Source organism: Prunus mume, linkage group LG7 (genome assembly GCF_029339155.1).
Source record: "Prunus mume cultivar Tortuosa linkage group LG7, ASM2933915v1, whole genome shotgun sequence".
NCBI classification, from domain to species: domain Eukaryota; kingdom Viridiplantae; phylum Streptophyta; class Magnoliopsida; order Rosales; family Rosaceae; genus Prunus; species Prunus mume.
Window position 1 is genome coordinate 4,924,918 of NC_142704.1, and position 26,047 is coordinate 4,950,964.

Here is a 26,047-nt window from a genome sequence, read left to right on the forward strand (position 1 = left end):
TCTAATTCTGGCCTGTTCAATTCTCCATTTGGTGAGCATTTAGATGTATATGAATGATGGTTGTACTTTTTGGAAAAAAGAAAAAAATGGACCACTGTTTCTGGAGGTCAAGGAATACCTCATTGTATTTTGTTCCATTGTAGCTTTGTTATATTCTTGTAAGTTATGATTCCAGGGATTCATATTTTTCGTACATACAGGAATGCCTCATTGTGAGCAATCAACAAGGAATAATAGGAATTCCTCGTTGTGTTTTGTTTCGTTGTAGCCGTATTATATTCTTATTACAAGTTATGATGCAGGAGTTCAATCAACAACATGTGGAAACACTGCCTATGGGATATCAACTTCTGGGGGGCCAATATGGGGGAAGTAGAGTGTGGTGCCATACACTCAAAATGCTTTCTAACATCCAAAAGCGTTAATGACAGCATTTGGCAGAAAAGTTTAGAAGAGCTTATGGGTCATAGAATCACTTTCTAGAGAAGCATTTGCCATGTGCTTCTTCAAGAAGCACTCCCAAGTGCTTTTCTAGGAATCACTTCAATTTCTTATGAAAATTTCAACGTCTTTATAATAAAAACACTTTTGTTAGAAGCAAGTATAAGCAAAGTAATGCAAGAGACCATTATTCCCACACCCAAGGCCAAGGCAAACCTACGACCTAGAGCCGGTTGAACTAATGCAAGGGACTATTATTCCCTGCCCCTAGTATGGAATTGCACAGGACATTTTCTAGATTACCCATCAACATAGGACTGCTAATGGGTGTCAAACTCGATTGGGGCTCAACGCATAGCTCGCACCTTACCAATTGAACCAACCTTTCTGTTTTCTTTTCTTCTTCTTCTTTCTCCCATCACTCTTTTTTCCTTTTTTTTCCCCTTTACTTTTCTCTCCTCCTCTTCTTCCTGTTTCTCCCGTCACTCTTCTATTTTCTCTTTTCTCTTTTCCTTTGTCTTCCTTTTTCCTTTTTTTCTCTTTTCTTTTCTCTTTCTTTTTAATTCTTTTTTTCTCATCTCTTCTTTTCCTCTTTCTCTCTTTTCTTTTCTCTCCTTTTTCCTCCTCTCTTTCCTTTTTCGTCTGGTAATATGTGGATTCGATCGGTGTCAATCCTCTTGCTCCTCGTTTCTATTGAAATCCTTGTGTTGTTTGTTTGTTTTTGGTCAATTTTCTATTTGTTTGTTTCTCTCTCTACTTCTCGTTTTTCTTTCTCTCTTTGTAGGAGGCCCTTTGACGTTTTCTTATTGATGGCCTTTGTCGATGATACGAGTTTGCTTGTGGTTACTGGCGATATTGACAGTTCCATTGGTTTTTTCAACTCCAACAAACTTGTTCAAGTTGTTGGCTCTCCACCGCCACCTCATTATTTTCGGCCCATGAAGTAGTTTTTTCATTATTAGAGCATCTCCAACCGATATGTTAAAAGTGTCACATAGACATTTAACGGCTAAAAATAACATCTCACATCACTCCAACCGATGTGTCAAAACTGATGTGGAATGAAGGCTAAAGGTTGAGATGCTATTTTTGACATCCCAAAAGCAATATGTCAAATGAATATTTTATTATTTTTTCTTTTCTTTTCTTTTCTTTTTAATTAAAAATAAATCAACACTAAAATGTAATAAAATAATAATTTAATTTGACATATCGAGTGGAGTGTAAAGTTGTGTAAGATGTCAAATTGCCACATCAACCATCAAATTTAAATTTAATGTTTGATATTTGACATCTCCCTTGGATAAGAAATTTTGGTGGTGTTCCATTGAAAAATTCAAACTATTTCGATTGTACGTATATGATCGGCAGTTAACTTAATATATGGTGGCGTTCCATTGTTAAAATTGAAAGGAGTTTGGTTGCATATGATCAAATTTGTCACGAAATGGAAGGGGGAACCCTAAATCAAATTTAACGATTTTTATCTGAAAACTAACGAAAAAGGGAACCTTGGTCACGAAATGGAAGATCAGAAGGCAAACTGAGACTATTTAGAAACCACATGGGGTGTTTCAACAAATAAAGTTATGCCTAATTTATTTAATATATTTTTAAATATTTTAAATAATTGCATGCATTATTTATTTATTTATTTATTTAATAGTTAAATTTATCAAAATACCATTGTCTCGTTGATTTAACGATTTTTATCTGAAAACACACGTAATAGGGCAACCTTGGTCACATAATGAAATTTTATGAGGAATTTGAATCATTTAAAACATCGTAGGGCAAACTGAGACTATTTGAAACCACATGGGCATTCCAACAAATAACCATAATTATAAAAGGATTTTAAATGTTTGTGCGTGTGTTCCATTTTACCCAATTTCCCTTTTCTTTTTCTCTTTTTTTTGCTTTTTTTGGCCAGTGAAAGTAGCTTTTGGCTTCTTCAGTTCTGACATGACATTGGCGCGCGAGATTGGAATGTTGCAAGACAAGCCATCTTTTCATTACGCGACTTCATCACTTTCCTCTCTTCCTTTATCTTTCCATTTCATCACTTTCGACGCTCAGTTCCTTCTTCGAAACCTTACTTCCACGTTCGGTCTTCTCCATCGCTTTAGCTCACTTTCAGGTGCTTCGAAAATTCTTGCCTTCACTTTTAGTCTGTTTATCAGGTTTACGATTGCGTTTAATTTCTGCTGTATTGTATTGATGCTCTGGTTTTCTGATTTCTGCAATGGCTCGTGTTTTAGCGATTTCTCGGATTATTAGATTCTCGTTGCCTTGTTATTTTGTGATGAATTTGTGTTCTATTTCTGTTTCAGCTTGGGATCGATCGACAAGTCTAGCCCTGATTTTGAATATAGAATCGTAAGATAAGATGTTTGGTTCTACTAACTGTGAGCTTCTTTTCTCTATCTTTTATTTGATCCTTGAGTTTGATTTTGTTTCCTCATACTACTACTAACTGTGTTTTTCAATTCATTCCGTATTTGAATAATTGTTTTCTATGTTATTTTTCTTAAGGGAGAATTTCATTTAGATCCCCTGAAGTTTGGCATAATTACAGCCAGACTCCACAGGTTTCATTTATTACAGTCACACCCCCTAAATCTAACGAGACCAACTTAAGCTAGAACTGTCTTGTTACTGAGGTTGAATAAAATATTAATTAAAATTTTCAATTTAAAAATTAAAAAACTTACAAGTTCAATCCACCATCTCCTCCCATCTCCACCCACCACGCCCACCCGACAACCCCCACCCAACCACCGCCATTCTCTCTCTTCTCACCCAGCCCCACCTCCGCGACCCACTATTTCCCTCTCTTCTCTCTCTGCCCCTTCTCGTTTTCTCTCTCTCCCTAACACACACACAAGCAAAAAAATTAATCAAGAGACATAAATTTTGGTAAAATGCCATTCTAAGGTTTTGGACTGTTAAGAAGTCAAAGGTACTTTTTTAAATGGTTTTTTTGGTTAAAAATTCTCCTGGGTCCCTTTCTCCCACTTCTATGGGTTTGTTGTAGCTGATTGTACTGAGCTCTGTGAAGCAATGTGGAAGAGGTTCCCATGTGTAATTTTGTAGTTGTTTTAGAGTGTGGTTTGCTTCAAAGCTTTGAGTTTGTGTAATCTCTGTATTGTTGAAATCATTTTTGTTTTTCATTGGGGGAGGAGTTTCTGTTCTTGACGCTCTGCTCTTCCTTCAGCTTCCGACCACCTTCTTCCCCAGCGCATCCACACTCCGCCCCTCTGTCTATATCTTTCTCTATGTGGCAACCAGGAGCATAAAGGACTTGTTGTGGATTTCTTTCCTTGCCAAATGAATTTGGATGATCTTTCTTTTTTATTTAAGTAAATAGATTATTGTTTAGGTTTCTGGTAGTTTGATGCATGCACACATGTATTGGATTAGATTGAATAACATGTATTGGTAGTTTTATTCATTTCCAATTATCTCTCTGTGCCCGATTACTTTGTTATTTGGATGATCTTTCTTTTACTGTTGTTTTCTTTCGGACAACGTCGACCACGTGTGTAATTTTATTTGTTCCTTCCTTCCTCTGTGCATTTTTGTGTGTGCTTGCTCACACGTGTACTTGTATAATGCTCAAAACGTTTTTTGTTTATTTTATCTTTCTCCCCCTTGCAGTTTTCTTTGTTTCGGGGCAACTGTTTTTTTATGTCTTCCAGGCCCCTAATAAATTGATGGTGATAGTTCTATGAGGACTATCCTTTTCTTCGTGAAATTCTCCTTCTGGTCCTATGAACTTGGTGGTGATTATAAGACTATGAATTTTGAAGATGCATTTAGGGCCTGTAATTGGTCATTCCCGCTTTATTTGTTTCATTCTAAGATGAACATGACATGCATTTACTATAAGTTTTGGGCTATGTTTATGTTTATCTGGTGTTCTGTTAGTGCTGCCTTTACTCCCTGAAGAATCTTTGTGACTGGTAATTTTTTTCCCTCACGAAAATTAATAATTCAATGTGTGGAACATTGTTTAGCAGCTTTTGGGCAGTCATCTAGCAGCCCGTTTGCATCCCAACCGGTCTTTGGGCAGACCAGCAACACAAGTAACAATCCTTTTGTTCCAAAGCCTTTTGGTAGCACAACTCCGTTTGGTGCCCAAACAGGGAGTTCCATTTTTGGCGGCACCTCAACTGGTGTATTTGGTGCAGCTCAATCTTATTCACCTTTTGGAAATACAACTCCTGCTTTTGGAGCAGCTTCTAGTCCGGGTTTCAATAGTTCACCATCACCGTTTGGTGGTAAGTTGATTGAGTTAGTTTAAATTTCTACATTTTGTGCTCCTTCACACCTTTCAAGTGATTCATTTTAATGTAATTACTATAAAATACGGTTATTAGAAATTTGTTTCAATGTCCCCTATCATTTTTAATGCCCTTCAGGTTTATACTGAGTTTTCTTGGAAATTTATGAGGTTATTGAGCATTTTCAAATCTAATGCTATATATAGGTGGATTATGCTTTCTGTGTGAGATGGCCATGTTGTTGTCAAATTTTTTGTTCAGTATACATTTCTGATGTAGTGCTAACACTTCTGTATGAGATGGGGTCTAACAGCTGACTTGTGGAACAAATTTTTTATTGGGCTGGAACTTCGACTGTTTTTTGGAGCAGCTTCTAGTCCGGGTTTCAATAGTTCACCATCACCGTTTGGTGGTAAGTTGATTGAGTTAGTTTAAATTTCTACATTTTGTGCTCCTTCACACCTTTCAAGTGATTCATTTTAATGTAATTACTATGAAATACGGTTATTAGAAATTTGTTTCAATGTCCCCTATCATTTTTAATGCCCTTCAGGTTTATACTGAGTTTTCTTGGAAATTTATGAGGTTATTGAGCATTTTCAAATCTAATGCTATATATAAGTGGATTATGCTTTCTGTGTGAGATGGCCATGTTGTTGTCAAGTTTTTTGTTCAGTATACATTTCTGATGTAGTGCTAACACTTCTGTATGAGATGGGGTCTAACAGCTGACTTGTGGAACAAATTTTTTATTGGGCTGGAACTTCGACTGTTTTTTGTTGTTGTCATGCCGCGGACTTATTTCCTTACCAGATGAATTTGGTTGATCTTTCTTTTTTTGTGTAAGTAAATAGATTATTGTTTAGGTTTCTGGTTATTTGATGCATGCACACATGTATTGGATTAGATTGAATGTCTATAATAGAGGACTAGGGTTCAAGTATTAAGAAATATCACTAAGAAATATCACGAGTGTAATTAAGACTTTGAGAGTGGAAGAGGTATGATTATTATATCTTTAGGTGGTCTGGTTTTTGCGTGAGGGATTGGTTTCATCTTGTATTTTCAGCAGACATTTGTTCACCTCAATTAGAGGAGCTTTACTTCTTAATCTATACTTGCAGGTTTAAATGTTTGTCTTGCACCAGTTTGTGTTTTCTTTTGCTTGCTGAGGTCACCTCCATTTTAGAAGCTCATCAACAATCTACATAGAATTATAATGGATGCGTAATCTACAAAATTGCTTTGTTATTTGGTGAACATGTTATTCATTTTCATTCATCTCGCTGTGCCCAAATCTTTGTTATTTGGATAACATGTTGTCACTGATGATTCTCACTCCCTCAACAGGTTCATCTGGTTTTGGTCAGAAGCCTGTTTTTGGAGCATTTGGGTCCAATACTACTCAACCAAGTCCTTTCGGAAGCACAACTCAGCCATCACAGCCAGCATTTGGGAGTGGCATATTTGGTTCCACCACACCATTTGGTGGATCAAGTCAGCCAGCCTTCGGGGCTACTAGCACCCCCCCAGCCTTTGGGGCTACAAGTGGTCCAGCCTTTGGTGCTACGACCACCCCAGCGTTTGGTGCTACAAGCACCCCAGCATTTGGTGCTACAAGTACCCCGGCTTTTGGGGCTACTAGCACCCACCCAGCCTTTGGGGCTACTAGCACCCAACCAGCCTTTGGGGCTACAAGCAGTCCAGCCTTTGGTTCCACAACAAGTCCTACATTTGGAAGCACAGGATCTGCATTCGGGGTGTCAAATTCTTCCGTGTTTGGATCTACGGGAGCATATGGGGCTTCAAGCACCCCAGCTTTTGGTTCTTCTGGATCCACCTTTAGTACTTCAAGCAATCCAGGTTTTGGTGTGTCAAGTGCTCCTGGTTTTGGTTCATCCAGTACTCCATCTTTCACCTTTACATCAGCTCCTGCTTTTGGCCAATCAAATTCTACATTTGGTAGTGCCTCATCTCCGTTTGGAGCACAGAGTTCTCCATTCGGTGAGTAGGTTTAGATGTATACGAGTGGTGGTACATTTTGAAAGAATAACTGGACTAATTATTTTGCTGGTCAAGGAATATCTTGTTGTCTTTCTTACAGTCAAGGAATGCCTCATTTTGCTTTGTGTCATTGTTTCTGTATTATATTCTTATAATTTGTGATGCAGGAGCTCAGCCAACAACATTAGGGAGCAATGCCTTTAGGAAGTCAGCTTTTGAGGGCCAACAATGTGGGGGTAGTAGAGTGGCTGCATATACAGAAACTCCTGAACCAGATGGTAGTTGGGGGGGCACTGCTGCAAAATTGGAGTCAATGTCAGCAATGCCAGTATATAAAGACAAAAGTCACGAAGAACGTCGCTGGGAGGATTATCAATTGGGGGATAAAGGTATGTTGCTAGTTATTAGAAAATTTTCTGCTGTTGTCAGAAATTATGACATTACTAGGTTCTAAACATTATAATTTTTAACTTCCAGGTGGTCCAGCTCCTGCTGGTGGGAGTGGCTTTGGCATGTCTACATCACAACCAAACCCTTTGAATACTGCACCGTCATTTCCTCAAGCATCTACAAGCCCTTTTAATAGCGCAACTTCATCTAGTTTGTTTGCAACAAAAATTCCATCCTTCCCTTCTACAGGCTTTGGAACATCGTCTACACCATTCAGTTCATCATCTTTTGGTTCATCCAGTACTCCATATTTCAGCTTTTCATCAGCTCCTGCTTTTGGCCAATCAAATTCAACATTTGGTAGTGCCTCATCTCCTTTTGGAGCACAGAGTTTTCCATTTGGTGAGTAGTTTTAGATGTATATGAGTGGTTGTACATTTTGGAAGAAAACCTGGACTAGTGTTTTTGCTGGTCAAGGAATATCTCATTGTCTTTCATTACAGTCAAGGAATGCCTCATTTTGCTTTGTGTCGTTGTATCCGTATTATAATTTGTGATGCAGGAACTCAGCCAACAACATTGGGGAACAATGCCTTTAGGCAGTCAGCTTTTGGGGGCCAACAACGTGGGGGTAGTAGAGTGGCTGCTTATGCAGAAACTCCTGAACCAGATGGTGGTTCTGCAAAATTGGAGTCAATATCAGCAATGCCAGTATATAAAGACAAAAGTCACGAAGAACTTCGCTGGGAGGATTATCAATTGGGGGATAAAGGTATGTTGCTAGTTATTAGAAAATTTTCAGCGGTTGTCAGAAATTATGACATTACTAGGTTCTAAACATTATAATTTTTAACTTCCAGGTGGTCCAGCTCCTGCTGGTGAGAGTGGCTTTGGCATGTCTACATCACAACCAAACCCTTTGAATACTGCACCGCCATTTCCTCAAGCATCTACAAGCCCTTTTAATAGCGCAACTTCATCTAGTTTGTTTGCAACAAAAACTCCATCCTTCTCTTCTACAGGCTTTGGAACATTGTCTACACCATTCAGTTCATCATCTTTTGGTTCATCCATTACTCCATCTTTCAGCTTTTCATTAGCTCCTGCTTTTGGCCAATCAAATTCAACATTTGGTAGTGCCTCATCTCCTTTTGGAGCACAGAGTTCTCCATTCGGTGAGTAGTTTTAGGTGTATATGAGTGGTTGTACATTTTGGAAGAAAACCTGGACTATTGTTTTTGCTGGTCAAGGAATATCTCATTGTCTTTCATTACAGTCAAGGAATGCCTCATTTTGCTTTGTGTCGTCGTATCCGTATTATAATTTGTGATGCAGGAACTCAGCCAACAACATTGGGGAACAATGCCTTTAGGCAGTCAGCTTTTGGGGGCCAACAACGTGGGGTAGTAGAGTGGCTGCTTATGCAGAAACTCCTGAACCAGATGGTGGTTCTGCAAAATTGGAGTCAATATCAGCAATGCCAGTATATAAAGACAAAAGTCACGAAGAACTTCGCTGGGAGGATTATCAATTGGGGGATAAAGGTATGTTGCTAGTTATTAGAAAATTTTCAGCGGTTGTCAGAAATTATGACATTACTAGATTCTAAACATTATAATTTTTAACTTCCAGGTGGTCCAGCTCCTGCTGGTGAGTGGCTTTGGCATGTCTACATCACAACCAAACCCTTTGAATACTACACCGTCATTTCCTCAAGCATCTACACGCCCTTTTAATAGCGCAACTTCATCTAGTTTGTTTGCAACAAAAACTTCATCCTTCTCTTCTACAGGCTTTGGAACATCTTCTACACCATTCAGTTCATCATCTTTTGGTTCATCCAGTACTCCATATTTCAGCTTTTCATCAGCTCCTGCTTTTGGCCAATCAAATTCAACATTTGGTAGTGCCTCATCTCCTTTTGGAGCACAGAGTTTTCCATTTGGTGAGTAGTTTTAGATGTATATGAGCGGTTGTACATTTTGGAAGAAAACCTGGACTAGTGTTTTTGCTGGTCAAGGAATATCTCATTGTCTTTCATTACAGTCAAGGAATGCCTCATTTTGCTTTGTGTCGTTGTATCCGTATTATAATTTGTGATGCAGGAACTCAGCCAACAACATTGGGGAACAATGCCTTTAGGCAGTCAGCTTTTGGGGGCCAACAACGTGGGGGTAGTAGAGTGGCTGCTTATGCAGAAACTCCTGAACCAGATGGTGGTTCTGCAAAATTGGAGTCAATATCAGCAATGCCAGTATATAAAGACAAAAGTCACGAAGAACTTCGCTGGGAGGATTATCAATTGGGGGATAAAGTTATGTTGCTAGTTATTAGAAAATTTTCAGCGGTTGTCAGAAATTATGACATTACTAGGTTCTAAACATTATAATTTTTAACTTCCAGGTGGTCCAGCTCCTGCAGGTGGGAGTGGCTTTGGCATGTCTACATCACAACCAAACCCTTTGAATACCGCACCGTCATTTCCTCAAGCATCTACAAGCCCTTTTAATAGCGCAACTTCATCTAGTTTGTTTGCAACAAAAACTCCATCCTTCTCTTCTACATTCTTTGGAACATCGTCTACACCATTCAGTTCATCATCTTTTGGGTTTTCTACTTCATCCAGTATTTTTACCCCATCATCATCATCTCATTCATCTCATCTCCATCTCTCTTTAGTTCATCTTTTGGGTTTTCTACTTCATTCAGTATTTTTACCCCATCATCATCATCTCATTCATCTCCATCTCTCTTTAGTTCATCAACGCCATCCACATTTTCTGCTTTAGCTCAAACATCAAATTCCACATTTAGTACGGGACTATTCAATTCCACTGCTCCAGTTGCAGAGACAGGTTTTACTTTTGGACTAAGTACCACTTCGGTTGGATCTGGGCATTGATTTTATATTTCAAGTACTCTAGCTTCAACAGAAAGAAGAAGAAGAAGATGAATGTAAGGGTAGGACTAATGGAGCAAATAATATAGAGTTGATGGACCATTTGAACGAATAATTTAATTGAGGGACTAAAATGTAAATCGGGTATAAATTTGAGGATCATTTGAGTAATTTATCCGATAATTTTTTTGGTTTTTGTCAAGCTAAAATCATGGAAACAAAAGAAAGTAAGGGCCCATTCGGTAATGCTTTCGGAGAATGTTTTCTTAGAATATTTTCAGAGAATAAAAACAAGAAAACGAATTTGCATCTCAGGAAATGAAAATGCGTTTGGTAGATTAATTAGAAAACATCTTCATAAAACAAAAACAATGAAAATGTGTCTGGTAGTACAATTTGAAATAATATTATGTGAGTTATTTTTATGAAAACAACTTCTTCTTTTTCTTTTTTATTTTCTTCTGTTTTCTACAAGTACACATGAACTTATTTTCATTTTATAAAAACATTCTCAGTGTTTTCTGTTTTTAGGCTACCGAACGTGTTTTCGCCTCATTTTTGTTCTCTGAATATGAAAACAACCCCTTAAAACATTACCGAATGAGCCCTAAAGTTATGGTAACCAAGGATCAATACATGTTAAACCTGATTAATTAGAGCCATTATACATTTACATAATTGTCACTCGCTACTGCAACACACAAACAAAGAGGGGGAGGAGGGTACATAATTTATTATTGGGGGCACACACATTAAAGAATGATTAGCCTGCAAAGAAGACTTAGCTTGTAAGGTTAAAAAGGTATTTTCAAAAACACCTGAAAGAAAAAAAAAAAAATTTATCACCCCAGAACAGAGGATGCATAGAAGAGTGGGTCCCAAGAGGCATTTGCACCACCTGCCGCCCAATTGTTGTCACAGTGCAAAAACTGCTGCTGGTCTGAAGACCAAGCACCTGAAGCTGATGACCCCAAAATTGCTGACCCATCAATCTGTGATAGGTGCTGTGTGCTCACCGCTGTCACTTTACCATCCCCAGCAAGGCTTGTGATTTGCAATGGCAGCTCCATAGGGCACTGCTCTGTAAATGAATCAGTTTGCGTTGACCATGTTGACCAATTGGGCACTTGGTCATATGCGAATGCTGGAGACTCATTGCTCCAAGCCATGCTCTGGTTTGATGCTGTGTGACTAGGCTGAGCTTGATGATGACCCCACCGATGATCATGACCGTTAACATCTAACACAATCGGGTCCTCCTTCGCCGACCCGGATGAAGAAGGAGGCGGGTTCGTGTTCACAAAACCCACCACGCCACGTGGACCAATAGGAAACAGCTCCATCTTGGCACCACCATTATTCCCCCGTGGTTGTGGAACCACACACCCTTTGCCGTCGAGCAGCTTAGCCCTGAGCGCGCCAAGCAACCCATCGGCTTCAGCCCCATTTCCACACACAGCCTCAAACGAAAAAGGCTCCACATTTTCGGCCACGCCGGCACCGCCATTGGCATGGCCGGACCCATTGGTCGATTGGGGCAATTCGAAGTTGGTTCGGGCGTTCGCACCGCGCAGCGCTCGAGCCGCGTCGTCGTAGGCTCGAGCGGCGTCCTCCGCTGTGTCGAACGTCCCGAGCCAAAGCCTCACCTTTTGCAGAGAGTCCTTAATCTCGGCGACCCATCTCCCCGATGGCCTCTGTCGAACGCCCACGAACCTGTGGTGGCCTCTCGTCGATGATTTCCTCCTGCCCCGGACGCCGTCATTTTGTGCGCGTAAACCCATTGATCGGTTTTTGCTTGTCTCTGATTGAAACCGTCTGAGCACGAAGTGGCGGTGGCTTTATAATGATGGATTAGCTGAAGAATCTGGGAGCCCGAGAAGTCGACGAATAACAAAGTGACAAAACGTCGCCGTTGAAGCCTTGCAGGCTTGATTGTTTTTAACGACAACAACATTAAAATACTTTGAGAAATGGTCACAGCAATATTTCTGCTTCCTCTTATTGTAAATTTCATTACATCATTGCATACGATATGTCCCCTCTGCGTTGTCTAATCTAATGCAAGCTAATAAAGTGAAATACCTTTTGTACCCTTTGCTGTAATTTTCGATAATGGTTGGGAATTAATCGCTGTAGAAAAATGGGATCATGGGTTTTTTTACCGCTGTGAAAGTTGAAATTTTGGGATCTACCGCAACGAGAAAAAGAAAAGGATCGTTGGAGTTACCGCTGTAACTTGGAACTTGTGGTAAGATTTATTAGACCGCTCTAATGTGAAAGGACTCTAAAGGGAATTTAATGGGGCTAATTTGGGAATTTTGGCCTTGTGCTTTTCTTATAATGTTTGATTACGACGTTAATATATCTGGTCTGATTAATGAACCAATGAGTGATTGGCAATGCCACTTGGCTGATTATATTTGTTTACTTGAGAATGACATATCTTGATCCAAACTTGAGGAAATAAGCTTGGCCTTGATTGCACTAATGTTCTGGCTGCTTCGTTTGGATTGGACCAATGTATTGATTTTTTTTTTTGTTCGAAAATAATGTATTGATCAGTGATCCTTGTTTATAAGGATTAGTTTGGATTCAATTCCAATCCAGTAAACATCGAGGCACCAAATAAGGCCAAAATGGTTATCCTCTGGTTTCATCTTAAACAAATGATTTTTGTCTCTCTTCGGATGAAGCAAATCTCATATATATTCGTTCATTTTTGTCCCTCTTATGAATTATTTTTTCTAACTTGTTTGCGACACATAGAGCAATTCTTTCTTGTTGGGTTCATTGGTTATTTAATGATAAACAGTCTTAGTTTTAGATTTCCTACTAATTAGGTTGGTAGAGGTTTCAAAATTTGACATTATTTTAAGACAAAAATGTTCTTATATCTTAAACCTTTTCAAACCAAATTGTTTGGTCGAGGATTGTGCTTATGTAGCTTTGTCTACTTTGGTACCTGATCTTTGGGCATCCCTACTCTAGCTGCATAGGAGGTAAGTTGTCTTCTGTATATTCTGCCATTTGGAACTTTGTCGATTAGGCTAATAATATCATACATATATACATACATTTTTTTTAGTACAAGCGATAGTCTAAACTATAGGGGAGGGGAGTTTCTTACCACACATTACCATATGATGCCATGAAGATTCAAACCTGAGACCATTATAGTATGCAAGTCAAGACCCATTTTTACTAAACTAGACCTGTTGGCACTTAATTACAGTTGAATTAGAAGGAAACATGCACATGAATTTTAAATGGTTCCTGATAAACATTGTCTAGTTGTGTTGTGTCAAATACATTTTATATCTTAGTTTCTCTTAAACTTGTATAACCTTCAAATCCGAATTCTTTCTCTCACTGAAGCATGTGTGGACACATCACAGGAAAGTGTGTGCCTTCTGGACGATCAACAAGCACTCTCGTTTCTTTTATTATTCTTCATCAAAAAGAAAATATATCAAAATGATTAATTATTATGATAATCTAACTAAAGATACCACAACATATCATGGATATAATCGTCTATAGTTGACGTACTTAATAGAAGTATTTAGTTATATATCTATTCTTAGCACTAATGATATCTGTAGAGGCTACACGACATTCCCACACAACAACTCATCCGCTGAAAAGCAATGAATGCATTCATGTCTTCAATAAGTGACTTCAGAATGGACATTGGGCATCAGTGCCCTTTGTAACTTTTTGCAATATGTTTCATCCAACTTTTTCCGTTTTTCTCTTGGATGATAAGAACTACTTACTCATAGGTATATCAGACAGGTCTGAAAAGGCAAATATGGTAATGCAGCACAAATGTAACTACTTGAATCGTTTTCCGGCAGTTCTTGCTGAATGTCGAACGGGTGTTGCTCTCATCAAATCTTTGTTTCCATCATCTGATCTTCAACCTTAACATTTGGGGAATGTTCTTCCACATATTTAGTTTCATTTTTATGATCACTTCGCTTGTTTGCAGATGTTGAACCTGCACCACCTTTAAAGTCCTATTTTGTGTGTTGTCCATGAAACCAACAAATTTCTAAGAGTGGATCATCAAAATATGATATGTACATTCTATCAACACGACATACCTTTACTTTCATTTATTTTTATATTACTCCAATTACTTAAGTTTACAATGTAAATAAGGAAGTACCCCCCATCTGGATTCATAAAAATACTAGAAAATCAAATTCCCCCCAAATCAAAATTTGAAAAATCGGTTTTAGTGCAAAATACAATTTAGGCTAAAAATGATAGCTCATTAAGTCAATATATACTTCATAATAAAATCTCATAAAATCAAGTTTTCTTATTTGATGTGTAAGGAATAAAAGCCGGCAAAAATTATCTTGAGAAAATAATTATGCCCAAAAACCATTTTTCATACTTAGTCAATATTTTTACATAGAACAATTTTTCATGTATGATATGAATTCATGAAGGGATCTAAGGTCAATCTAGGTAAAAAAAAACCTTATATATTCAATCCACAAAGAGTTTTTAACCTTTCAAAATTACACATATGCTAAAAAATTCTTGGGTCCATCAGTGCCTATATGAACAGAAACTAACCTCAGTTAGTTCTTTAGGCAAATCAAGTTGGGCTTCTTCAAGGTTTCCAATGCTGGGACATGAAAAGCTAATGTCGATATATTTAAATAGTATAGCCGCGCGGCTATACTATGTAATATTCGAATATATTTTAAGCGTACAGCCGCGCGGCTATACTATTTAATATTCAAATATATTTGGAGAGTATAACCGCGCGGCTATATCCTTATATTATAGCCGAACGGCTATATGCTATATATTTGAATATTAAATAGTATAGCCGCGCGGCTGTACTACCATTTACTTCAATAAAATGGAGTCCACAACCTTGAAATTACACCGATTCTTCATTCCCTTGATAACATGAATATCCATGCTGGAACTGAGCAGAGCAGCTACACAGACAAAATTTCTTCTGCCATATCTGTTATTGCTGAGAAGGCAATCTCTGCAAAAAAATGTCGTTGTTTCCAAGCTGGGATATTGGGGAAACAATGATCAACATGGAGAAATCAAGCCTCAGGCTTGTACAGCTTCAACTAAAGCAGGTAACTATAGGATTAATAATGACGCCCTCCTGATTATGGCTTAATCTGTTTTAGACTTAGCAAACTATGTATATATTTTTGTTACTGCAAATTGATTTCTTATTTCCTAACATGTACCTGCTGATTATTTCCTAACATGTGACAGGTGGTGGAGATGAACAAAAACCACACCAAAATCTGAGCACTAGAACATATATATCATCTGCTGGAAGCCACGACCAGTTTTCTGCTGAGAGACCATCAAACCAGAGCAGCACCTATACTGAGAAAATTTCATCTGCCACATCTGCTATAGCCGACAAGGCAATATCTGCTAAGAACGTCGTCGCTTCCAAACTCGGATATGGAGGGAACAATGCAGCCAAGCCTGGTGGATCAACGGCGCCTAAGAGAGGCCGTTACAGATATTTTCCGACGTGGTTGAAGAAGGTGCGAAAGGATGGGGTGGCGCTCGGGCCTTGGGCTTGGGCGGAGCAGCCAGAGGTTGCGGTGGTTGAGGCTGGAAGGATTGGAGGTGGGGTTTGGTTCGACATTGAGAGTCGATGGATCTGAAGTGTGAATTTTTCTTTAGGGATTTTCGGGGTGTTTTTGGTTAAAAAAGGAAAAAAAAGTAATTTAAAATACAAATGAAACAGGCCCTACAGGCCTTGTGTAAGCCCATTGACCTCGAGCTAACAAAAATTCAAAAATTGATGACCTAGTCCAAAACAGAACTAGTTCATTTACTATATTCTAATTATTTTCCATTTTATTGAGTGTTACCACATTTTTCTTATAATATATGAACAACATTTGAATCACAAGGTGTGGTGTGGTTGGTAAATTGCCACCTCCAGCTAGCGAGCTACCTAGTGCCTCAATGACAAGGGTTCAAAACTAGTTGGAAGTACTTTGTAGCCAAGGGTAAATTTGAATCCCGAACGGGGATTAATCTCACTCTTTAGTTGTAAGAACATCTCATGGTATTTACAAAATAATAATAATAATAATAATAAATAAATAAATAAATAAATGTTGGGCCCCTTGATATGAGATCGTGGATAGTTGCCCTTGGAGCCTAGGCCTATGGCCAACCGTGGATTAGATTGATTAATGACAATTATTCTTAGGACTTATTTGTGAGTGATTTAGGAGAAGTCAATAATCACTTTTATGTAGAATAACTATGTGCTTATCGATATAATCACTTTTAGTAATTTTAAGTGATTCTATGAAGAAACACATCACATGTGTTTCTCTACAAAATCACTTAAAAGTCATTATTTGGAGAACTTTTAGTAATTTTAAGTGATTCTAAGAAGAATCACCTCCTATATGTTTCTTCACAAAAGTGATTTTAGTATATTCAGAATCACTCTCAAACGAATCCTTATACATATTCATTTTATCTTATATTCATAATGATTTATTCGGCCGAGGACTTTCGATTCTAAATAAGTAAAGATGTCATAATTTTCCTACTATCTCTACTATCCCTTCATTACCTAAGCTAGGGCAATACTTGATTATGTAATGAAGCACAATATGGTAATTTCACTGTACTCATTTGGATAAAAATTCAACATCGTATTGTTTGCAGCAAGTTATTTCTCTTTAGACTTTAGTTATGTTTCTTTGTAAAAATTACACCTTTTTTTTTTTTTGGTTCTTGATAATAGGAAGAGGGAGTAGTAGAAGAAAACATATGACGTTTTCATTTATTTTGTATTTTTAAATAATAGTACACATGCATAAAAAAAATCAAGATATCTAATATAAAGGAGACAATTATTATTATTAATTTATAAAAACAAATCCGACTTAGTCAATTTTCGCTTCTTTTAAGCAACAACGAAAAAAAAAAAACTGATTTACTCTCACATAAAAAAAAACGAAAAACTAATTCATTTTCATTTTGTCGGAACCAAAGCGGTAGTTATATAATTACGGACTTACTTTTTACGCTACTGTGCGTGCTTAGTTCTAACGCGACGCGCCTCCACACTCGTGTAAATAGCTTTTGGCTTCGCCAATTCTGACATCGACGAGAGACACTTGGGAGATTGCAAGCCAAGCCATCAATCATTCTGCGACTTCAAACCCTTCCCTCTCTCCCGATTTCTTTCCATTTCATCACTTTCGATCTCACAACTCGAAGCCCTCGTCGTCTTAAGATCGGCGCCCAGTTCCTGTTTCGAAACCCTACTTCCACATTCGCTCTTCTCCATCGCCTTTGCTCACTTTCAGGTACTTTGAAAACCCTAGCCTTCGGTTTTAGTTTGTTTATCAGGTTTACGATTGCGTTTAATTTCTGTTGTATTGTATTGATGCTCTGGTTTTCTGATTTCTGCAATGGGTCGCGTTAATTCGACTTGTTTGAGCGATTTCTCACATTGTTAGATTCTCGTTGCCTTGTTAAATATGAGTTTGTGATGAAATTTGTGTTAACTTTGTGTTCTGTTTCTGTTTCTGTTTCAGCTTGGGATCGACAATCTAGCCCTGATTTTGAATACAGAATCGTAAGACAAGATGTTTGGTTCTACTAACCGTAAGCTTCTTTTCTCTATCTCTTACTTGATCCTTGAGTTTGATTTTGTTTCCTCATCCTATCTGCATTCAATTTTTTTTTTTTTTCATTCCATATTTGAATAATTGTTTTCTATGTTATTTTTTTTAATCACACATATCGTTTCTTCTGCTGATGTGTTTTCTAGATTTTACTGTTGTTTTCTTTCGAGCAACGTCAACGACGAGTGTAATTTTATATGTTCTTTCCTTCCTCTGTGCATTTTTGTGTGTGCTTGCTCACACATGTACTTGTATAATGCTCAAACTTTTTTTTTTAAATTTTATCTTTCTTCCCCTTGCAGTTTTCTCTGTTTCGGGGCAACTGTTTTTTATTTCTTCCAGGCCCCTAATAAATTGTTGGTGATAGTTGTATGAGGAATACCCTTTTCTTCGTGAAATTCTCCTTCTGGTCCTATGAACTTGGTGGTGATTTTAAGACTATGAATTTTGAAGATGCATATAGGGCCTGTAATTTGTCGTTCCCGTTTTATTTGTTTCATTCTAAGATGAACATGACATGCATTTACTATCAGTTTTGGGCTATGATTATGTTTATCTGATGTTCTGTTAGTGCTGCTTTTACTCCCTGAAGAATCTTTGTGATTGGTAATTTTTTTTTGGCACGAAAATTAATAATTCAATGTGTGGAACATTGTTTAGCAGCTTTTGGGCAGTCATCTAGCAGCCCGTTTGCATCCCAACCGGTCTTTGGGCAGACCAGCAACACAAGTAACAATCCTTTTGTTCCCAAGCCTTTTGGTAGCTCAACTCCGTTTGGTGCCCAAACAGGGAGTTCCATATTTGGCGGCACTTCAACTGGTGTATTTGGTGCAGCTCAATCTACTCCACCTTTTCCTTCCTCAACGACCTTCGGTGCTTCATCCTCACCAGCTTTTGGAAATACAACTCCTGCTTTTGGAGCAGCTTCTAGTCCAGCTTTCAATAGTTCACCATCACCTTTTGGTGGTAAGTTGATTCAGTTAGTTTAAATTTCTACATTTGGTGCTTCACCATCTTTCAAGTGATTCATTTTAATGTAATTACTGTGAAATACGGTTATTAGAATTTGTTTACAATGCCCCCTATCATTTTTAATGCCCTTCAGGTTTATACTGAGTTTTCTTGGAAATTTATGAGGTTATTGAGCATTTTCAAATCTAATGCTATATATAAGTGGATTATGCTTTCTGTGTGAGATGGCTATGTTGTTGTCAAAAGTTTTTGTTCCGTATACATTTTTTTGGTGTAGTGCTAACTTGTAAAGGACTTGTGTATGAGATGGGTCCAACAGCTGACTTGTGGAAGAAATTTTTTTTATTGGGCTGGAACTTAAACTGTTTTTTGTTGTTGTCATGCTGCGGACTTATTTCCTTACCAGATGAATTTGAATTATCTTTCTTTTTTTGTGTAAGTAAATAGATTATTGTTTAGGTTTCTGGTTATTTGATGCATGCACACATGTATTGGATTAGATTGAATGTATATAATAGAGGACTAGGGTTCAAGTATTAAGAAATATCCCGAGTGTAATTAAGACTTTGAGAGTGGAAGAGGTATGATTATTATATCTTTAGTTGCTCTGGTTTTTTTGTGAGGGATTGGTTTCATCTTGTATTTTAAGCAGACATTTGTTCACCTCAATTAGAGGAGCTTTACTTCTTAATCTATACATGCAGCTTTATATATTTGTCTTGCACCAGTTTGTGTTTTCTTTTGGTTGCTGAGGTCACCTCCATTTTAGAAGCTCATCAACGATCTACATAGAATTATAATGGATGCGTAATCTACAAAATTGCTTTGTTATTTGGTTAACATGTTCATTTTCATTCATCTCTCTGTGCCCAAATCTTTGTTATTTGGATAACTTCTTGTCACTGATGATACTCACTTTCTCAACAGGTTCATCTGGTTTTGGTCAGAAGCCTGTTTTTGGAGCATTTGGTTCCAATACTACTCAACCAAGTCCTTTTGGAAGCACAACTCAGCCATCACAGCCCGCATTTGGGAGCGGTATATTTGGTTCCACCACACCATTTGGTGGATCAAGTCAGCCAGCCTTCGGGGCTACTAGCACTCCCCCAGCCTTTGGGGCTACAAGTAGTCCAGCGTTTGGTGCTACGACCACCCCAGCGTTTGGTGCTACGACCACCCCAGCATTTGGTGCTACAAGCACCCCAGCCTTTGGGGCTACTAGCAACCCCCCAGCCTTTGGGGCTACTAGCACCCCCCCAGCCTTTGGGGCTACAAGCAGTCCAGCCTTTGGTTCCACAACAAGTCCTACGTTTGGAAGCACAGGATCTGCATTCGGGGTGTCAAATTCCTCCGTGTTTGGATCTACGGGAGCCTTTGGGGCTTCAAGCACCCCAGCTTTTGGTTCATCTGGATCCACTTTTGGTACTTCAAGCAATCCAGGTTTTGGTGCGTCAAGTGCTCCTGGTTTTGGTTCATCCAGTACTCCATCTTTCAGCTTTACATCAGCTCCTGCTTTTGGCCAATCAAATTCTACATTTGGTAGTTCCTCATCTCCATTTGGAGCACAGAGTTCTCCATTCGGTGAGTAAGTTTAGATGTACATGAGTTGTGGTGCATTTTGAAAGAAAAACTGGACTATTGTTTTTGCCAGTCAAGGAATATCTTATTGTCTTTCATACAGTCAAGGAATGCCTCATTTTGCTTTGTGTCATTGTATCTGTATTATATTCTTATAATTTGTGATGCAGGAACTCAGCCAACGCCATTGGGGAACAATACCTTTGGGCAGTCAGCTTTTGGGGGCCAACAACGTGGGGGTAGTAGAGTGGCTGCATATACTGAAACTCCTGAACCAGATGGTGGTAGTGGGGCTACTGCTGCAAAATTGGAGTCAATATCAGCAATGCCAGTATATAAAGACAAAAGTCACGAAGAACTTCGCTGGGAGGATTATCAATTGGGGGATAAAGGTATGTTGTTAGTTATTAGAAAAGTTGCCGCGGTTGTCAGAAATTATGACATTTATTAGGTTCTAAACATTATAATTTGAACTTCCAGGTGGTCCAGCTCCTGCGGGTGGGAGTGGCTTTGGCATGTCTACGGCACAACCAAACTCTTTGAATACTGCGTCATCATTTCCTCAAGCATCTACAAGTCCTTTTAATACCGCAACTGGACCTAATTTGTTTACTCCAAAAACTCCATCCTTCCCTTCTACAGGCTTTGGAACATCGTCTACACCATTCAGTTCATCATCTTTTGGGCTTTCTACTTCAACCAATATTTTTACCCCATCATCATCTCCTTCGGGTTTTGGACAAACCTCATCTCAATCTCTCTTTACTTCATCAGCGCCATCCACATTTTCATTTTCTGCTCCAGCTCAAACATCAAATTCCACATTTAATACGGGAATATTCAATTCCACTGCTCCAGTTGCACAGACAGGTAGTACTTTTGGACTAAGTACCACTTCGTTTGGGCAGAACACAGCCCCATTTGGTCAATCAAATACATTCAATACTCCCTCTACTGGCTATGGTTTGGGGAGCTCCTCTACTGCTAGTGCTACAAGCAACCTGATGGGTTTTAGTCAACCGGCTGTAAGTTTTTTTCTTTTCCTATTAATTGTAGTAGGTTTTAATTGATAATTTTAGTTGATTTTTTACCTATTAACTCGCCCATGCAGCCTTCTTTTCCCCAGCCTTTCCAGTCATCTCAGACTCCTCAGAACAATGGGTTTGGATTCAACAGTTTTAATCAAACTCAGCCAGGTATCCTATGTTTTGGACATGCTTATGTTTTTTCAAGCAATATAGCCATTGAGCTTCTTTTTTTCTTCTGTTGATGGTGCTGACTTTATCAATTGGTTGTCTTTGCCTTCGTAGGCAATACAGGTGGCTTGGGTGGTTCAGTGGGAATTCTTGGGCAGAATAACTTTGGACAATTGTATGTCGTGTGACTCATATCTCATGTGGTTAATAACTCTTGTGTGTATGTGCTCGTTGTATATTTACTGTTAATTGTATTTGAATGCAAGTTTGTAGAATCATAGTGGTGTGTCCTCTTGTTTCATTTACATTGATTAAAAGTTGCAGAAATTTTTGGGACAAAACAAATCTCATTAATGTGGAATGTCTCTTTCATTCCCGTTCATCTAAAAAAGGGTGACTATTATATTAGCTTGGGAGTAGGAGAGTTGTTTTTATTTTGTTGATTTAATTGGTTATTTAATGATGGATAATCCCCAACTTCAGAGTATATGAAATGTTGTCATTTTGTCTAAGACGATGTTCTTATCCCGATCTCATGTAGCTTTATCTAGTTTGGGAGGTCTTTGGGCATCATTAAGCTACACAGGTTTTTTGTTTTGTTTTAAATGTCCATGGATTAAGCTATATGGAGTTGTCTTCTGTTTATTTTCCCGTTTGGAAGTTTCCAATTAAAATATGGACTGGAAAAAAAAAAAACTATTTCTGTTGTTTTTTACAGGTCTGCTACTCAAAGCTCTGCAGCTGTACAACCAGTACCTGCTACCAATCCATTTGGAACGCTCCCTGCAATGCCTCAGATGTCAATTGGTCGTGGTGGAACTGCACCATCAATTCAATATGGGATTTCAAGCATGCCTGTAAGATGAATTTCTTATAATGTTGTTTTGTTTAATTTGAGATTCAAGTTGATGTAAGTGTCAGTTTCTATTGAGAATCATGTCTATGTGGTTGTGATTTCAATTCAATGGATATTTTCTTAAATGTCCTGTGAAGGAAAATGGAATATGACATTCACTTTGTTTTTCTGTCAGGTTGTAGACAAACTGGCGCCTGCTAGAATGTCATCATCTTTAGTGACTTCTCGACACCTGACTCAAAGGCGGGTCAGATTGCCTGTGAGAAAATATTATCCTAAGAATGATGATCAAAGGGTGAGGATATGCTTCGTGTGAACAGTTAAATTAATCAGTATTAGGTTTCCTATTCAGGCTACATATGAATATTGTGCTTACACCATTTTTCTCTTTTGTTTTGCAGTTCCCTTTCTTTATTGATGATGAAGAAACAGTCAATACCCCCAAGGCGGATGCTCTTTTCCTTCCCAGGGAAAACCCAAGAGCACTCGTCATTCGTCCCAAAGAACAGTGGCCTCTAAGGGCCAGTGCTGAGAAAGCATCCCCATTAAAGGATACTTCTACTCCGGTGCATGAGAATGGTAAGTTCTGTTACTTGTGTGGCGGTCGTTTGAGTTGTATTAGAAGGTAGAAATGAGGGTTAGCCCAGCCTGTGCTAGGATAAGTAGCACATTATGTCTTTCCTGTCTGCTCTTTGTGCCTTCCTTTGTCAATATTCCCTAAAACAGGTGACACTTTAAATAGTGTTTTGCTTTGTATTTCTTTTGCCTTTTCACTGTAGCTTCTTCATGTGTGGGTTCAACTTTGTAATGGCATATATAATGAGTATGTAATGCAGCTAGTTACCATTTATTAGGCATTTTAGGTCCTGGGTTTTTTAATTTTTTATTTGTATTTTCATCATTATGCACAAACGTTGAAAGTTTTGAAAATTTTATCAAATTCATTTAGTGTGAATGAGCATATTGTCGACTCTGCTGAACACTTGTTGATTGAGGAAAATTTTTGGGAGAAGCATGTAATCCCCTCTTAGGTGGCTCCAATTCTGAGGATAGAGGTAGTGAGTATACGTTTTTATGACTTCAGGTTATTGTGCCATTTACTGTATAGCTAGTAGTTTCTTGTATTTAGTAAGTAACATAAGATGCCTGCCCTTTTGTTTTGCTGTGGTTGTATTTTAAAGTCATGAGCTGTAAGCAAGAAATACTGACCTGATGATGCAAAACATGTTGAGCCATAATGCATTCAGTTGAATAGTGTTTGTAGTATTGACAGATTTGCTTTATGTTGTTTCAGAAACTCCACATGAAGATAGCATTGTCAAGGAGCGTGTGAATCATGTTAAAGCCAACCAGAAACCTAACGGAGTCCATGATGATCATTCTATTCAGAAAGGGGACTCATATATGACACTGAGTGGGCATAGAGCCGGTGAGGCTGCTATTGTATATGAGCATGGCGCTGACATTGAAGCACTAATGCCAAAGCTCCGGCGCTCTGACTACTATACAGAGCCTCGAATCCAGGAACTGGCGGCAAAGGAAAGGGCAGAACCTGGGTTCTGCTGTCACGTCATGAATTTTGTGGTCGGACGAGTTGACTATGGTAGCATCAAGTTCTTTGGCGAGACAGATGTGAGACGCCTTGATCTGGAATCTGTGGTGCAGTTTAACAATCGGGAGGTGATAGTGTACATGGATGACAACAAGAAACCTCCTGTTGGGCAAGGCCTCAATAAACCTGCTGAGGTAACACTTCTCAACGTTACATGCATGGACAAAAAAACAGGGCGCCGGTTTACAGAAGGGCCAAAAACTGAAAAATACAAGCAGATGTTGAAGAAGAAAGCGGAGGATCAAGGTGCCGAGTTTGTCTCTTATGACCCCTTGAAAGGAGAGTGGAAGTTCAAAGTAAGCCACTTCAGTAAGTACAAGTTGGGAGATGAAGACGACTGGGATGTGGATGGTGCCCAAGATTGCTGACGGAAGATGGAGTCGATGTGTTAAATATGTGGTCTTTTGTGTGTTTCCAACCAAGGGTTTTTTTGTCGTGGATGAAGATTAATTTTGGAATTGTATAGAACTTAGGGATAAGTGGTACCGTATATAGCTTTGGAAACGATGTTGGCGCTCTGACTATATTACTGGTGTGTTGGTTGTGTTTTGGGTTTTAGAGTCTTGTTTTGTCTTACATTTCCATTCTTTTCACTGTCATTATTGGTCTTTATTTTTACTTGGTGTTTTGATGGTGAAGCAGAGAATATTGGTTGGGTCAAAATTCATATTTGGGTTTACTGAATTTTTATTTTTGGACCAAGGGTTTACTGAATTTGGTGTGAAAAGTGGGAGAAAAAAACAAAGGGTTTACTGTTTTTTAACGCTGAAATTGTTTGCATTCTTTTAATCATGTTTTATTTTATACACAAAATTTCTCCATTCTTAATTTTTATGTTTGGCCATGGCATTTCCATTTCCATTTCCATTTCCATCAATTGTCTCCATCTCTAACTTGTCCAACTCTTTCATACAATTTGAGAGTAATAATTAAATTGAAAACAAAAAACAAAAAGGTTACAAGTATACTACCATAAAAGCATAATGTAAGTCTACTTGTGTTTTGTTGCAGGTATTTATAAATTAAATTCACGTATTATAGATATATTTATTGAATAAAAATGTTATAAATTAAAAATATTAAATAAATAACAATACGTATTTTTATTGTATTTTCCTTATAATTTTATCAAGTAATATATTCGGGTATTTTATTCATATTTTTCCTTTTTCGTGATTGGGAGAAGACGCTTTTTTTCTCACTTGTGATTGGGCTTTCAAGTTTGAAGTTTTAAATGTAGCCCACGATGGAGAAGCCGCTGGGTGTCCATGTGAAATTCATTTCTATATATACGTGGCCGTCCCCCTAGGGTTTTAGGGTTTGTGGGAGGCGCCAGTCGTGAGACACTGAAACCAGAGGAGGAAGAAGAAGATGAAGACGATCCTATCCTCGGACTCCATGGAGATCCCCGACGGGGTGACCATAAAAGTGAAGGCGAAGGTGATAGAGGTGGAGGGTCCGCGAGGAAAGCTGACCCGAAACTTCAAGCACCTCAACCTGGACTTCGATCTCATCACCGACGAGGCCACCGGGAAGAAGAAGCTGAAGATCGAAGCCTGGTTCGGGACCCGCAAGACCAGCGCCGCCATCAGAACGGCTATCAGCCACGTCGAGAATCTGATCACCGGCGTCACCAAGGGCTACAGGTATAAGATGAGATTCGTCTACGCTCACTTTCCGATCAACGCTTCGATCCCCAACTCCAACAACGCGATCGAGATCCGAAACTTCTTGGGTGAGAAGAAGGTGAGGAAGGTGGAGATGCTTCAGGGCGTGAACATCTACCGGTCTGAGAAGGTGAAGGACGAGCTGGTTTTGGATGGAAACGACATAGAATTGGTGTCGAGGTCTGCTGCTCTCATAAACCAGAAGTGCCATGTGAAGAACAAGGATATTAGGAAGTTTCTTGATGGGATTTATGTGAGTGAGAAGAGGACGATAGCTGAAGAGGAGTGATTAGATTTTAGGGATTTGTACTTGTTAGAGTGCTTTTTCTGATATTGAGTTTTTCATCTTTACCTTTTTTTTATTTTTTAAATATCTTGGATGGAAATTTTGATGAGTAAGTTTTACTATATTTTGGGTTTCTATTGCCAAACATAAATTGTGGAATTCTGGGATTATTTTATGCAGGTTATTGATTTTTAAA

The 26,047-nt window shown here is 38.5% G+C and overlaps 3 protein-coding genes and 1 pseudogene across 5 annotated transcripts; 3 read left to right on the plus strand and 1 right to left on the minus strand.

Annotated features, from left to right (window-relative positions):
* The first annotated feature begins 2,453 nt into the window (after window positions 1-2,453).
* On the plus strand, window positions 2,454-9,838 carry LOC103337908 (uncharacterized). Its single transcript, XM_089055674.1, is given in 15 exon segments — window positions 2,454-2,581; window positions 2,775-2,849; window positions 4,461-4,724; window positions 5,041-5,139; window positions 6,078-6,731; window positions 6,899-7,120; window positions 7,209-7,523; window positions 7,684-7,893; window positions 7,982-8,296; window positions 8,457-8,519; window positions 8,522-8,665; window positions 8,754-8,775; window positions 8,777-9,066; window positions 9,227-9,435; window positions 9,525-9,838. Coding segments are annotated over 14 exon segments (2,889 nt in total). The 5' UTR covers window positions 2,454-2,581; window positions 2,775-2,830; the 3' UTR covers window positions 9,588-9,838.
* A 795-nt stretch (window positions 9,839-10,633) lies between these two features.
* On the minus strand, window positions 10,634-11,985 carry LOC103337886 (uncharacterized). Its single transcript, XM_008241055.3, has one exon. It carries the CDS (start codon window positions 11,799-11,801, stop codon window positions 10,863-10,865), a length of 939 nt encoding a protein of 312 aa, XP_008239277.2. The 5' UTR covers window positions 11,802-11,985; the 3' UTR covers window positions 10,634-10,862.
* A 5,106-nt stretch (window positions 11,986-17,091) lies between these two features.
* LOC103337885 (Nucleoporin autopeptidase) lies at window positions 17,092-25,973 on the plus strand. 2 transcript variants are annotated; one of them, XM_008241054.3, is made up of 12 exons: window positions 17,092-17,363; window positions 17,595-17,664; window positions 18,348-18,650; window positions 19,584-20,237; window positions 20,405-20,626; window positions 20,715-21,259; window positions 21,346-21,430; window positions 21,545-21,605; window positions 22,149-22,287; window positions 22,462-22,581; window positions 22,688-22,865; window positions 23,581-25,973. In XM_008241054.3, exons 2-12 carry the CDS (start codon window positions 17,646-17,648, stop codon window positions 24,264-24,266), a joined length of 3,012 nt encoding a protein of 1,003 aa, XP_008239276.2. In that variant the 5' UTR covers window positions 17,092-17,363; window positions 17,595-17,645; the 3' UTR covers window positions 24,267-25,973. The 2 variants fall into 2 exon arrangements, with proteins under 2 accessions (XP_008239276.2, XP_008239275.2); XM_008241053.3 differs by having other exon boundaries at window positions 17,095-17,363; window positions 18,345-18,650.
* LOC103337887 (large ribosomal subunit protein uL6 pseudogene) lies at window positions 25,270-25,973 on the plus strand (annotated as a pseudogene). Its single transcript, XR_016128481.1, has one exon. The product of XR_016128481.1 is annotated as a large ribosomal subunit protein uL6 pseudogene (transcript).
* Window positions 25,974-26,047: the final 74 nt, after the last annotated feature.

Excerpts from the sequence above, each read along its gene's own strand:
- LOC103337885 (XM_008241053.3), top strand. Across the intron at positions 20,238-20,404 it reads AGCACAGAGTTCTCCATTCG|GAACTCAGCCAACGCCATTG; the intron begins GTGAGTAAGTTT and ends TTTGTGATGCAG. Across the intron at positions 22,866-23,580 it reads TACTCCGGTGCATGAGAATG|AAACTCCACATGAAGATAGC; the intron begins GTAAGTTCTGTT and ends ATGTTGTTTCAG.
- LOC103337886 (XM_008241055.3), bottom strand. The coding sequence starts at position 11,801 with ATGGGTTTACGCGCACAAAATGACGGCGTCCGGGGCAGGAGGAAATCA.